The sequence below is a fragment of the Sipha flava genome, unplaced genomic scaffold (genome assembly GCF_003268045.1).
Source record: "Sipha flava isolate LNK unplaced genomic scaffold, YSA_version1 342_pilon_pilon, whole genome shotgun sequence".
In the NCBI taxonomy this organism is placed as follows: Eukaryota; Metazoa; Arthropoda; class Insecta; order Hemiptera; family Aphididae; genus Sipha; species Sipha flava.
The window spans coordinates 76,784-91,467 of NW_020273036.1; the positions used below are offsets into that span (position 1 = coordinate 76,784).

At 26.9% G+C, this 14,684-nt stretch overlaps 1 protein-coding gene across 1 annotated transcript; it reads right to left on the minus strand.

The window, feature by feature from the left end:
* Positions 1–13,120: 13,120 nt before the first annotated feature.
* On the minus strand, positions 13,121–14,139 carry LOC112687339. The gene is made up of 2 exons (XM_025559986.1): positions 13,854–14,139; positions 13,121–13,755 (listed from the first exon to the last, which is right to left on the minus strand). Exons 1-2 carry the CDS (start codon positions 14,137–14,139, stop codon positions 13,121–13,123), a joined length of 921 nt encoding a protein of 306 aa, XP_025415771.1.
* Between the last annotated feature and the right edge of the window lie 545 nt (positions 14,140–14,684).

Sequence of the window (14,684 nt, forward strand, 5' to 3'; positions counted from 1 at the left end):
GGATTATTTTGCCACGGGCATTAAAAGTTCTGGTTACGCCACTGTGTGTAGAATTAAGTATAATTCACAATTATTATTTTAAGCAAAATAACGAATTAATATAAATTAACTGGAAACTCCAGTTATCGACGTTAAATAATTGCATAACAATTGAATCGATATAATTTTCGAATGTTGTAGTGATAAAAATAGCATCTATTGTTGAAGACGATCTGATAAAGCATGATGGTCTAGGAAACGAATTTATTAATTAAAAAAATATTTAACATTTTTTACTTTTATTTTAATTTAAAGTATTGAAATAAAATTTAACTAAATAAAATTTGAAAACTTCGTGTTTTGGTGGTGTCCTATTATTAAATTATATTATTATGTTTACATATTATCATATGTAATAACTTATTACTTATTACTACAAATATGTTACTTACTTATTACTAATAATGTAATTAACTATTAATATAATGATGGAAATAATCAAAATAATAATAATTCGAGAAACGCACAAATATCAGATATGGTCAGCGGTACATGTTCAATAAATCAAATAACTTCCGCAGATGTTTTTACATCACAACCGAATTAAAATCAAATCAAATAAAACGCAATTCAGATTTCAGAGAAACTAAAAATTTAGAATTATTAATAAAAACAGGTTAACAGGTAGCAAAATAAATGTAATGCAAATTAATAATTTAATAGGAGAATTAATGGCAAACGAAAATAAAAGAATAAAACTAAGGGGAATAAATGAAAAAAATAATCTAAACAATTGGAACAGTATATATAATAATTGAAATTAATAATGAAAAAATGAATGTAGAATTTAACCTTGTAAAAGACGATTTACCTATATTAAAAGATGATATATTAAGACGACCTTTCTTAACTAATAATAAAGTTGTAATCGATATATGTAATAATATAATTTTGATTAATAACAAAAATAAATGTAATATGTTAAAAAATGATGAAGAATATTTTTCATTAAATTCGAGAACTGAGACTATTGTAGAATTACCGATAGCCGAACCTAATGTCGAAGATAAAAATATAATTATACAAAAACAAGAAATAATTAAAGACGTATTTTATAATAATGTGATAGGAAAAGTAAAAAATGGTAAAATAATAGTAAGTAAGCATTTTAAACATATCGGAAAAAGCGCAAAAGATTAAATCAAACAATTTAAATAAAATATTGCATGATGAATCTTCAGATTACAATTTATTCAAAATTGATACGATATGACTCGTCAACCCGAATAAGACAGATAAAAAATGTAATTAGTAATGAATATATGAATAATGAATAAAAACAATCTATATGTGAACAGTATTTCAAAGTATTTCATTTAGAGGGAGATAAATTAACTTTTACTAACGCCGATGAATATGAAATAAAAAAAAAAGATAAAAAATATTCAAATTTTTTGGAAAAGACGGAAATACAATTAATTATGAATAAAAATGTATTAGAAACACATATAATATCAAAAATAGCTAAACAATATAACTTTACGGAAGGAATAAATAAAATATTAAAACAAAGATTCGGAAGTCAAATATTACCATCAAGTAAAATAATAGGTGATATAAATATATATAATATATAGGTGATATAATATAAAATATTATAAAACAGACAATCTATCGCGGCTATACTAATACTAAATATTTTGTAAATTGTACTTCTGGTTTTTTTTTTTTTTTTTGCAGAATTCCGTGCGTGTGGAAAATGGTAAACTCCTGCAAAAGAAGATAATTTTTTACACAGATGTAGAGATAATTTCTGCACGAGCTTTATTGAATTAAAAATTTTAAATAATTAAAATGTTTAAAATTAATGACAATAATAATTATAATAAAAATATATGATATATATCTAACATATAATCGGTCATATATTGTCAATTTGCATGCACAAATTATATTTTATCTATAAATTGAATAATTTGTATGATTAAAAAATGTTCGTTTTTGAAACAATACCTACCTTAATAAAATCATCACGTGAAATTTCTTTTTATTTATCAAATTAATTTACTAGTCCGGTAAAAAAATTCGTTTTCATCATTTTTTTATTTCTTTTGTCAAACTAGCCTTATATGAACTTGATAGTTCACAATAGCTCTCAAAGTCTGTCGTATTCGATTTACTGTATACGGGAAGATTGAACAAAAATATTATTATACAAAGTTCAATAGTAAATATTTTCTTAAACACGTTTGATGGGTGCTGATATTAGATTAATGATGTGCGAACCATGGTTAAATATATTGTATCGCTGGAAACAAATTAGTTGGCTAAATTAATAATATTACTTTACCGAACGACTGACATAATTATTAAACATAACGTGTTATTATTGTGTATAATATAACTAAAAAAGTTAATTTTTAGCTTATTTGTACCTTTTTTATCGTACATAAAAAATCTAAGTGTACGCGCAAACCATGTACCAGCAGTGGCGGATTTAGCGTTTTGGCGCCCCTAGGCTTAATCACTCTGCCCCTCTCCCCTATCACTCTACTAAGGAACCAACAATATTTGGTTTAAACCCTTCTCTTCAAATTTTATTCAGTTTTTTTTTATAAAAAAAAAATATTAAATATAAAATCATTAAAATAGAAAACTTCTAAAAATAAAATATTTCATGTTTATTATTTTACTTCAGTTACCATTAGTACCAGTACAAATAAACAATGCTTATACAGTCACATAACGGAAATATAAATAGCCAGATATGAAAATACCTATATTGGATAGTCAGATGTTCTCAATAAGTTATTAATAATTACTAGTAATTAACTGTAATTATTTTATTACAAATGAAATATTTTCAAATTGTAATAATACTTGTAATATTCTTACTATAGCCTATAGGTACGCATCATACAATGTACATATTAATATACAATTATAACTTTTTAAAATTATTTTTATTCGTGTTTATATGACAAATATAAAAAAAATATATTAAAATAAATATACCTAATAAGTTAATGATAACACTTAATTCTATAAAAAAAAACCTCCCGTCCAAATAAGCCGCCTTAGGCTATAAGCCTTTTAGCCTGCCCCCCAATCCGCCATTGTATACCAGCAGTATTCATTATTAATTAAAAATAAAATAAATTATAAAAACTATTATGAAATGAATAGTTTTCAAAGTCAAAAGTGGAAGTAACTATATATTATGATATTGTCACTATTCACCGTTTTAATTAAAATCCATATTGTAAAAATTTGATAAACAATATGTTACATAAAATTTACATAATTTATCACCCACTCAAATTCTATAAAATAAATATTCTTATAAAAAATACTTTTTGAAGTAATTTTTTTTTTCAACTAGCCAAGAAAACCATTCGTTTGATTTCAATGTGTTATCGATACAAGTAATATAAGTCAGATCGAGTTTTTTTATAGGATAGTTTCCGATTTTTTTTTTTTTTTGATATATGATTACAACAAGTCAATATTTTATCAAATTATAATACTCTATCGTACGACAACTACGTAGAAAAATTTATTACATTTATTCTACCTTCAGTCCCTCTTTAACCAGTCGTCTAACTGCTTGTGTTAAACTGAAATTAAAGTATGTTGAACATCGCATCGCGTATTACGAGTATTATACACTTTCTGCCATGGCGTTTTACTGTATTCGTATTATGGCGCATAGTGTTTGTTATATTTTCGTATAGATGTAAGTGCTAATATTTTAATTTTCTAACGTTTATCGTATCGCAGAAAATAAAAACTGGTGTGCGTAGTGTATTAAATTTTATTGGTATGGTTAATCGGCGACGTGGCTTGAATTCGTATTACCGACCTTGTTATTCTATTCATAATTCACTTTCAACAACTATTTTATTCACACACAAGTATAGTACTTATATTATATTCCATTATAAATAACGCTTATCCACATGTGGAAATGATAATTTTCGGGTCTTTAAGGTTCTACACAAATTGTGTTGATCGAACGGACTAAAATACATGTACAACAAGTACCAAACGAGTTCGTAGCCCTTATATTCACTGTTATATTATACGTAGATGTTTTTTGTTTTAAATGGCTGTTGGAAAAATATTCATCGTTAACTTTTGTTGTACATCCATCTGATGAAAAGAATCAATAACCGTACGGCAACGCAATTATTTGATCTATTTTTAAATCGCATTATCCGCTTAATTCTGAAAACTTATTCGCAAGCTTTTTTTGAATCTTTTGCGATATGGGATTTTTACCATATTAATAATACATCTCACTTCAAAATCATGTTTTGTTTGTGATGTTTTAAATGTGACAGATTTTAATAATCCACTGACTATCGTTGATGTGATGAAATCGAGAATATGATGCGCACAGCTCCTAGTCACTGTGCTTAACCGGTCAATATATTTTATTTACAAAGCTACGAAGTGAACACCGGCATATGCAGTAAATCCAGTTTTTTACAAACTCATTTATATAATTATTCTGTGGAGATTAAAAATATTTAAAAACTAATAATTTAAATAATACATATATTATATAAACATTATACATTACATATTAAATAGTACATACTACATAGTAATAGTTGCTGCTATCCCGCCCGAAATGATCCGTAGAGTCATAGATAATTATCGAGAAAGGCTCAATCAGTGTATCGAAAATGAGGGCCGCCATTTAAGTGATATTATTTTTAAAAATAATTAATATAAAATGGCATTAAATGTACGATTTATAAATAAATTTGTTATTATTGATACTTGACTTGGTTTGGTTTTTATTAGTTTCCTTAATCAAGGAGTAATTTTTACCACACTCTGTATAATATTGAAGTATTTTATACATTTTTTTTAAATTCAGCGAACAGTAATATAATCACACCTATAATTAACTAATTCATATGGTGTTAAAATATACATATACTAACGATTTCAGAAGTTAACGATCACATTTTTTTTTTTTTATTAACTTTAGATTTTTCACTACATGCTTAAACGTATTAATTACAACGATTGTATTAAAGATTTAATTACTATTGTGTTCACATTTATTCTAACCATAAACTAATAATTTCTCGAAGTTCCCATAAAAGTGTTATACATTGGCATAATTTTTGTATTAGCTCTGAATATTCACCATAAGAGAACTTTATTCACCAGTAATTTAAATTCAAAAATACGTGGTACATGGGACAAAACCTCTCAGTGTTTACTGATAGTAAAGGTTGTTTTTTGTTTTTGTTTTAACGAAAATAACATTATCTGTGATGCATTTTTGTTTTTTTTTAATAAAATGGATTGAAAGTTATTTAAACGAAAGCATATATTAAATATTAATTTTTTATTGAGCTATAAAAAATTATTGAAATAATTTATCGAAAAAATAAAAACGCATAATGCGTCTTTAACACGACATGTAGACACGTATTCGTGCTAATCAACATAATTATGTGTCAAACAGAATTTTAGGCTGTAACTTAGCACTTGCACAAATTATATGATAGCGATCGCACGTTTAATATATATATGACTGATCATATCGTGTCAAATAGTTTCCACGTTAATAGCGAACACATATTAGCCGTGATGTCCGTCGGAACGAATACGACAGAGATTTTTCCTTTCATTTTTCATTGCATTACTGATACGATGAGTTCGCTTTCACGCCGTTATATCTTATCCTTGTCAAACGCCAATACAAGTCAATGGTTCCAGGCTTACTCGGGTACGAGTGTGAACAGAACAAACCGAAAATAATCGATTCCACGCGATTACAACAATTTCGCAGTCAGAAAAAGCTGACTTGTAAGCACTTTCTGTTAGGATATGTGTTCGTCAATAAATTATTTACCCCCAAGTGGGCTTGATATTTCTGTAAACGAAATCTTACCACATTATTATTGTGTCCACCCACCATTCGTATTTTGCTTACAGTTTATGGACGATTACGGCTCGTATGGACCAGAAATAACTATCGTTAACCCTTCGTTAGGCACGAGGTATATTGTTTTTTATTTAGGTGCAAGGTTTACACTTGTAGACCATTTAAATTTACGAGAGATAAAATTAATTTTAATTGTTTTTGTTTATAGTAAAAATGTTAAGGATTTATATGCATATAAAGAATCGTATGAGCATTGAAATATCAGAAATAATCCATAAATATTCGAAGAAAATACAATTATCTTATAGTAGTAAAATTATAATAATTTCATTCGTGACATTTTTATTTTTAAAACTAGTTACTCAATTATCTTCCAATCGGCCTGAAACTATAATATTTGAAATCGACATGTTTACAAAAGACCCAAAACAAAATTAAAATATATTTTTATATTTTTTTTTACCAGTTTTCATCGAATAAATATAGGTATTATAACTGTAATTTCTTTATAGGAAATTATAGTGTATATGAGTTTTGGTGGGTAACCCGTCATAACCGCGAATCAAAAAAAGCGAATGTCAAAATAGCGACGGCAAAATAGCTAGGTATAAAATAGCTAAAAGCCATAATAGCGAATGTTCAAAAACGCTAAAGTATACTATTTTAAAATTATTACTCTTATTATTTATCTGTAGTAATAGTATTACCATTGATTAAATATGTATCTTTATAGATACATTATATGTATATTTAATCAATGGTATTACGTTATAAAGATGCAGATAATAACAATCAGTTTCGAATCAAGTTGAAAAATTTCGTGGTAGAATTAACATTAGAAATGATTTGGTTATTAAAGATTCTTCTTTTAAACATGTATATGTTCTCAATCCAGCTAAAATCGAAGTAAAACAATTAACTGAAATAATGAAAAAAAGTGCTTTAACTACTCAACACAATTCAAGTAAAATTATTTGTGACATTGTAATAATGGCGTCATCAAATGTAATTCAAGGCAATCTCACAAGTGCATCAAATCTTAAAATAATTATTCATTTTGCCGTCGCTATTTTGACATTCGCTTTTTTGGATTCGCGATTATGACGGTGACTCGTTTTGGTGCTTATTTTTCTTAGTAATCATTTCCTCTTGTAAACTAAATTTCATAATATTGACATAAAGTATAATTAACAAATTTTATAGTTTATATGAAACAACATGTCATGATCTAATAGGTATAATTATAATAATAACATATTATACAACTGTATCCAATTAAAAAAATAAATTTGAATTTTGTAAATTTATAAAAAAATATAACAGTAAGTCGCGTGGCTTTAAGTTGTAGACCACTCGAAATATTGTTGATATGTTTTGTTACACAACGCTCGTCAACGGTCACGATAATACTGATCACACAGTAGTATAGATAAACAGCTACAATAAAGTACAAGGTACTACAATTTTTTTATAAATACTAAAACCGTTAATATTTATAGCTGGTCTACAATTATAGGCCACGCGCCTAACGAAGGGTTAAAAGCAATTAATATTTTAATAAACAATAACCGAGGAAATAATGTTCAACTTTCATGTTGCCCACTGCACTAAAAAAAAACTACCTGTGATAATGTTAGTATAGTATAATTTATCTTATATATTAAAAAAAATTTAAGAAAACTATAGTCTGGCGTTCTATCCGACCGATTACCTTCATTTTTTTTTTAAATGAAAGATATTTAGACACAGATTATGTCATCAATCATTGCAATTTACTTAACTCCCACCAACGCGATTCTTCCCTGTACATTTCTTAAGGACACATTCACTCAAGCAATTCGAATTTTCATAGCTGCTCTTCTAATGAATGGATCTTGATCGTTTCACTCTCAGAACACTCAGTGGATCAAGCTCTTTCTTTTGAGCTACTAATTTCTTAAATTCGTTGAGTTTGAGGAAAGTAATGTGTACACAATCAACTTCACTTTAAATTTTTTCCAAATACTGCATTCTCATTGGCTCTTACCAAGTGAAATAACAACAAACAACTCTCAAACAATACTAATATTATTACTTATATACGCTAATATTGTTTGGAAGTAGCACTGTAAAATGATTTTATGTAATAATTACACCCTCTCGTTCATAGTCACATGTATTCATATTCTAATTAGTGATAGGAATAATCAAATGAAATAATCGAATCATTCGATTATTTGAAAAATCGATTTAATTCGATTATTTTAAAATCATTCGATTAATCGAACAATTATACACTACATGTATCTTCCTGGTGTTTATTATTTAATATATAAGAAAGTTCTTTGATAAGCAGTTTTTCGATACTATTTGCATTTTAAATTAACCCAAACCCTGCTTTTTTAAACCTAGGGTCTAAAAAAGTTGATTTAGCAACTATTTTATCACATTCTAGTATACCTAATCATCTACCGATGACATAAATTACAATTTTTTGAAGTGAATTTCCAGCAGTTGTATTAGTTATTATACTTTTAACGTATGTTGAAGGCCCCTTACTAATAGAATGACTGAACAAAGTGTTGGATATATTTCAACAAATAACTATTATGTCATCAAATGGTTTTAATATAGGTAGACAATCAGTTATTAATTCCCGATCTAGTGCAGTTAAAAGGTCTGGTGCACGGGGAAAAAATGTCATAGCCGCCGACAAAGGTGCTTTAATTTGTACAAGTCTATCTCACATATGAACGCTCGAATTCCATCTGATACATCTTGTATTATTTTTAATACAGGAAATTCCATTTGTGTTTGCAGTTCTTTTAGTTTTTCAGATGCAAAAACACTATGTTTAAAATGTCCTACCAATGTGCGTCATTTTTTTAAAACATCCAGGAAATCTTTATTCGACATAATTGCTTCGTTTATACTTAAATTGAGTGTGTGTGCGACACGTGGATGGTGGTGTTTACAAAGGTGTACATTTATAGTGTTTTTTTTATATTAGATCCGTTGTCCGAGATTATAATCACCATTTTATCTTTAATGTCCCATTTATTTAAAATATCTGAAAGCAAATTAGCTATGTTGACGCCAGTATGAGATTCACGCACTTATCTAGTTGCCATGATAGGTGAATATAGACGATCATCAAATATAAAATGAAAAATAACTATTAAATAAGCTATATTATTGTCAGAAATCTATATATCAGTTATAATTGACAAATTAGCTACATTTTCCAACATTTTTTTTTAATATTGTAATAATCTTATTGTATTTATTTAGCAATAATTTTGTAGTTAATGTTTTCCTACTGGGAACTTTATGTAAATGTTACAATTTTTTAGAATATTCTATAAAACCAACTGTTCTCAACTAACGATAGAGGTTGGTAGTCAGTAACAATCATCTTAATTAAACTTTCATCTATAGAATTTTTTACTTCATCAGTTAAATTGTTACCTTCAGTCGGACCATATAATTTTAATTGGCGACAACGTTTAGGTGCAGAAAAAAAGCAGGGTTCAGTTTGTTGTATATTGTTGGAATTATTAGAAAATGAAGTAGATGGTCCGGCTGATAGATTCAAATCTAATTCTTCTTCATTATTTAAAACAGGTGTAATGTGTGCTGGATGAATTTATTTTAAATGTTCTTTAGATAAAACAAAAAAATCTAAGGAATTTAATAAAATTATAAAAAATATTCACGAAGCTTCAGCTATAAAAGTTGCCCATTTTGTACATTTTTTTCTATATAATAGTTGGCAAATGTGATTTTTGACGAATTTTGTAAAAATTAAAAATTTGTTATTTCAATTATGCCCTCCCAAAACTACCTTAATATCTGAAGCTGAACTATGTGTATAATTAAAAATAATAACGTATAAATAATAAAACTAATAACTCTAAAAAATTTTTTAAATAGTACCTTTTAAATTAATAGTATTTCCGTGGTATTTAAATTCTCTTTTACATATTTGGCGAATAACACACTTGTCAGAAGTTTTCTTAAAATGTTCCCACACTATAGACCTTTTACTAGGTGCCATTAGGTATAAGCTTATAAGTTATAATACTTAAATTAAAAACAATTAAAGTTTAAAAAGTGGATCAAAATGTGCAGTTAGTGTTGTCATAAATTCAATACTACAAAGTACAAACTACAAACGTGTAACTCAATGCCTATCAAATTCACGATTAAATAATAAATATTAAATAATAACAGATAATACTAAGAATATATTTGTTTGTTTATTTTAATATGTTTTACATTTAGATTCCAGTCGATGGGTACTAAATTAGGAATTACCGTGTATTACTATCATGTAAAGGCCGGTTTACACGCAACGACTTATTGTACATTTTATCGAACACGACTAATCGTATCAAGTAAAACGGAGCGTGTATACAGTAAATCGCACGTTTTATCGAATGGGAATGAAATCCAAGATTGGATTGAAAGACTGATGGGTGCTGATTCATTTTACGCGAAGTTGAACGACATGTCGTCACATGTAAATACAAAATTGATGTATAGTACAACTTTTCGTCCTTTTTAGGTTTAATTTTCTCCTTCACTTAATGGTTTTAACAACTTAATTTCATTTTTTTGTTTTTAATAATTATAATATATTATAGTAAGACCTACTATTAGTAGGTATATTAACCTATAATATAAAATTTGATTTGCATGGTATTTTTTGTTTTCTTGCGAACATGTCTGATCTACGAAATTCTGTTGCACACGTATTAGGAACATTATGGTAAACCACAATAGTGTTTCTTCCGTATCGTCAAACATCACTTAAATAACTGAACACTATTGGAGAATGAACAGAAATACAGTTGATTCTGGGATGGAAAACTGAGTAAAAGTTGGAACGTGTAGACACTTAATAAAACGTACGTCTTATTGTTCATTTTATATGTCCAGCAAAATATGCAATAAGTCGTTGTGTGTAAACCGGGCTTGAGACATTAAAAATTATTAATTATAACTAACATTAGTTAATACACGGAAGCTATAAATAGTTTTGAATGTTGCATATTTTATATTTCAGTATTTTTCACTTATAGATTATCATTTGATTATTTATATAAGCGACAAGCATTATAATCGGTTCTAGCAATGTAAATTGTAAATGTTAATAATAATTCATTCGAATAAAATGGTTAGGTTATTAGTTTATTAATCATTTGATTATTCGATTTTTTTTTTTTTACTACTAATCATTCGATTATTCGATTATTTTTTTTCGATTACTAATCATTCGATTATTACAATCATTCGATTATCCCATCACTAATCCTAATGCTGCGGAACATATATTTTAATAAACACTCTCTGTCATTTCGATATGTCTTCAATTTTCGATATTATACTCATTTATTGATTGTTAAAATGTGCTTATGTATTGATTCGATTGCACCTATACTTTTTATTATACAAATAAATTATCTACTGCGAATTTTCGCAATTGGTATACTAGTAGTCTTATTAAACTGAAAATATGTCACCATGACAATGAATGATTGGTTAAACAATATATTTGTTAATTTAACAAATCAAATAAACATAAAATGTATAATACATTATTAAAATAACACTTCAATAATTGTCAAACTTATAACATTCGTTTACATTTTATAAACTATAAATGTAATCGTAATAACTATAATAAATTATAGCTATATAGGTATAACTGGGATTTTACCAAAATCTAATAACCGTTATCATCGTAACAAGAATATTGTTATGTTATCAAATATAAGTTTGGTTTTCATGCGATGATATACACGGTTTACACAGTAAGCTATAATGTTGTTGCCGGTGTACCGAAGTTGATGCAGCGGCTTTTCTCATTGTCATTATAATACGAGTACATTAAAGTACCTACTACGTCTACGTACATATTGTGATATTTGTATAGTTATGTTTGCAGAAGTGTATTAAGGGTTAATATATGGGGGGGGGGGAATTATTTTGCACCTCTGGTGTATTTTATGAATAAATAAGAAAGTATATGAAATCTTAAAAAAAAAATTTCCTCGCTACACTCGGTTTTATAATTAATCATTTACGTTTCATACAATTATTATAACTACATAAAAATCTTTTTCTTATACTAATTACCTAGTAATTATCTATTTCATACAATGGTCTTTTTTTTTATAGTACTGAAAATTTTAATATTTATTTTGTAAAATGATTATTTTTCATTAACTAATAAATAGCAAATACTTCTATATTTTTATGTAGGAACTCCTATTTATGAAGTACCTATGTATTAATCATTGATTTGTAATACTAAATGTATCTCTATTAAAAATAAAAATTATTACATATTATGTATACTATATAGTATATATTAATATTATATATACATAAAACTATTTAAATGACTAATATTGAATAAAAGTAATTAAAATTGTTTTTTCCTTATTTTTTTTTTTTTCAAACTCTTGTATAATATTTGAACCGTCAAAACTTCTAAGCATCTCATTTTCTATTGATAATAATGAAAGGGAAGATGTTTTATCTTGAGATAAGGTGGATCTTAAATAATTTTTAACGGGTCAAAGCACTGAAAATGATCGTTCGCCACTAGCATTGGTGCAAGGCATGCAAGCAAATATTTTTTAAATGATAAGAACATTAGGGAAAGTAGCTTTTAATGGAGAATTAGATAATTTTTTTAATAGCCCATTAATAGATAAATCATTATTATCAAATGATTCAGTAATTTTATTAAATTGAATAACTTCTTCAATAAATTATGTATTCAAATCGTCAGTATATGTATTTACAACGTACACTTAAAGTATCTATCCAAACGATTCAGGTCAAATAGAAAACCAAAGTTTTTATTAATATCTAAATAATCTGTATTACGTTCATTTAAATTTGAATATAATGTATCAATTATGACTTAAAAAATATCTTTTTTCATTTTATTTTTTTGCAATGTGAACAGTATTGTTAGAATTAAAAACATCATAAAATGCTGTTCTTTTTTATTCTTGTTTCTTCCCACGAAAATACAGTCTTTCCGCAAAGGTCTTGGGAATATTTTAAAGAGTTATTGAACATTTCTCGAAGATCTAGTATATATTTTTCCAAAGATTCGTACAATTTAACAACGATAGATAAATCAATATTGGAAGACTACAATATTTTGCTCGTAGAATCAAACCTATTTAATACTGGTGTCCACACTTTTAACATAAAAACAAATTCTAGTTTTTATATATATTTTTTTATTAATGTAGCCTCATATCTTTTTGATGGTTGTTGCATTTTATCTTCTAACAAAACTTGAAGAACTTGTAATATGTTTTTGTAACCAACTGATAGAGCTTTACACACTTCATAACGTAATGACCATCTTGTTGTGCATAAGTTCTTAAGGACAGATTTGGTTGATTGTTTATACAGATTCCATCTATATGTGGATAATGAAAAAAAAGTGTAAACCATTTGACAATCATAAAAAAATCGAGTTCCTTCTTTGGTAATCTCTGCTGCATTTAACCCAATAAGATTTAGTAAGTGTGCGGCACATGGTACAAAATTAGCATTTTTAGAATATTTTTCATTATGTGCTTGTAAGTCATTATATTTTTCAGACATATTTGATGCGTTTTTGTACGATTGTCCCCTGCAATATTTTATGTCTATGTCCAATTTCTTAAATTTATCAATTAACGGTTCTTCCATTTGCTGTCCCTTATGTCCTGCAGAGGATAAAAATGTTAAAAAACTTTCTTCAGAATTTCTATTTGGTTTTATATACCGAATCACAACAGTTAATTGGTCTTGTTTACTAATATCTAGAGTAGAATCTTCTATGATTGAAAAGTACTTGGCTTCAATAATTTCTGTAACAATTTTTTTCGAACCAAATTGTTCATTAAAGTTAAAAAATCTTCACATATTATCGAGGATAGATACGAGACATTGTTTTTCCCTTTGTTACCGTACTTAGAAATATGTTCTGACAAAAAAGGATCAAATTTAGCTATAAATTCTAAACATCCCATATAATTTCCATTATGTACTGAGCCTAATTCATTGTTTTTACCACGGAATGGTAGTCCTCTTTCAGCCAAAAAATTAATTGTCGCAATAACTCGATGGAGAAAATTAGTGAAATATACTAGTTTTGATTCCATTTCTTCGTGTAACACTTTATCAATTGAATTAGCATTTTTTTGTGTCATTGAAAACCAAATTCTAATTGAACTTAGCCCTCTTCGTGGCATTTTACTTTTTTTTCGCATTTACCTCTTTTATTCAATCCATATTTTAAATTTCCAAGATTAATTTTTCTGTTAGAAAAAAGAAGGCGCTGGAAACAAAATAATGCATTTACTAACAAAGAGTATAAAAACCACTCTGTATTAGTAGTTTGCCCATTATGCAAGGACCTAATAAAGATACTACAAGGTAGTTTTCGGAAATATTTTCCACATTTTCATTCAGTTTTATTAAAATTAATTTTTTTAACATCTTGAATTGGTTGATTCAAAATAAAATAGTTTATTAAATTTGAATTAATTTTCCATTAGGCAGGGTCCAAGTTAGGCAGAACAGCAGATTCTTTCTAAAAAACAATGAAAAAATAAAAATAAAAATATACTAACATAATGAAAATTGAAAACTCACAAAACTATCATCAATGTATTAAGAGCTTTCATTATTTTTTTTACAGGAGCCAGGCAGTGAAATATTTTGTGAATAGTTTGCTGTATCAGTAATTGTATTAGAAATCCGGGTTTTCTGTTAAAGTAATTAAAATTACTAATAA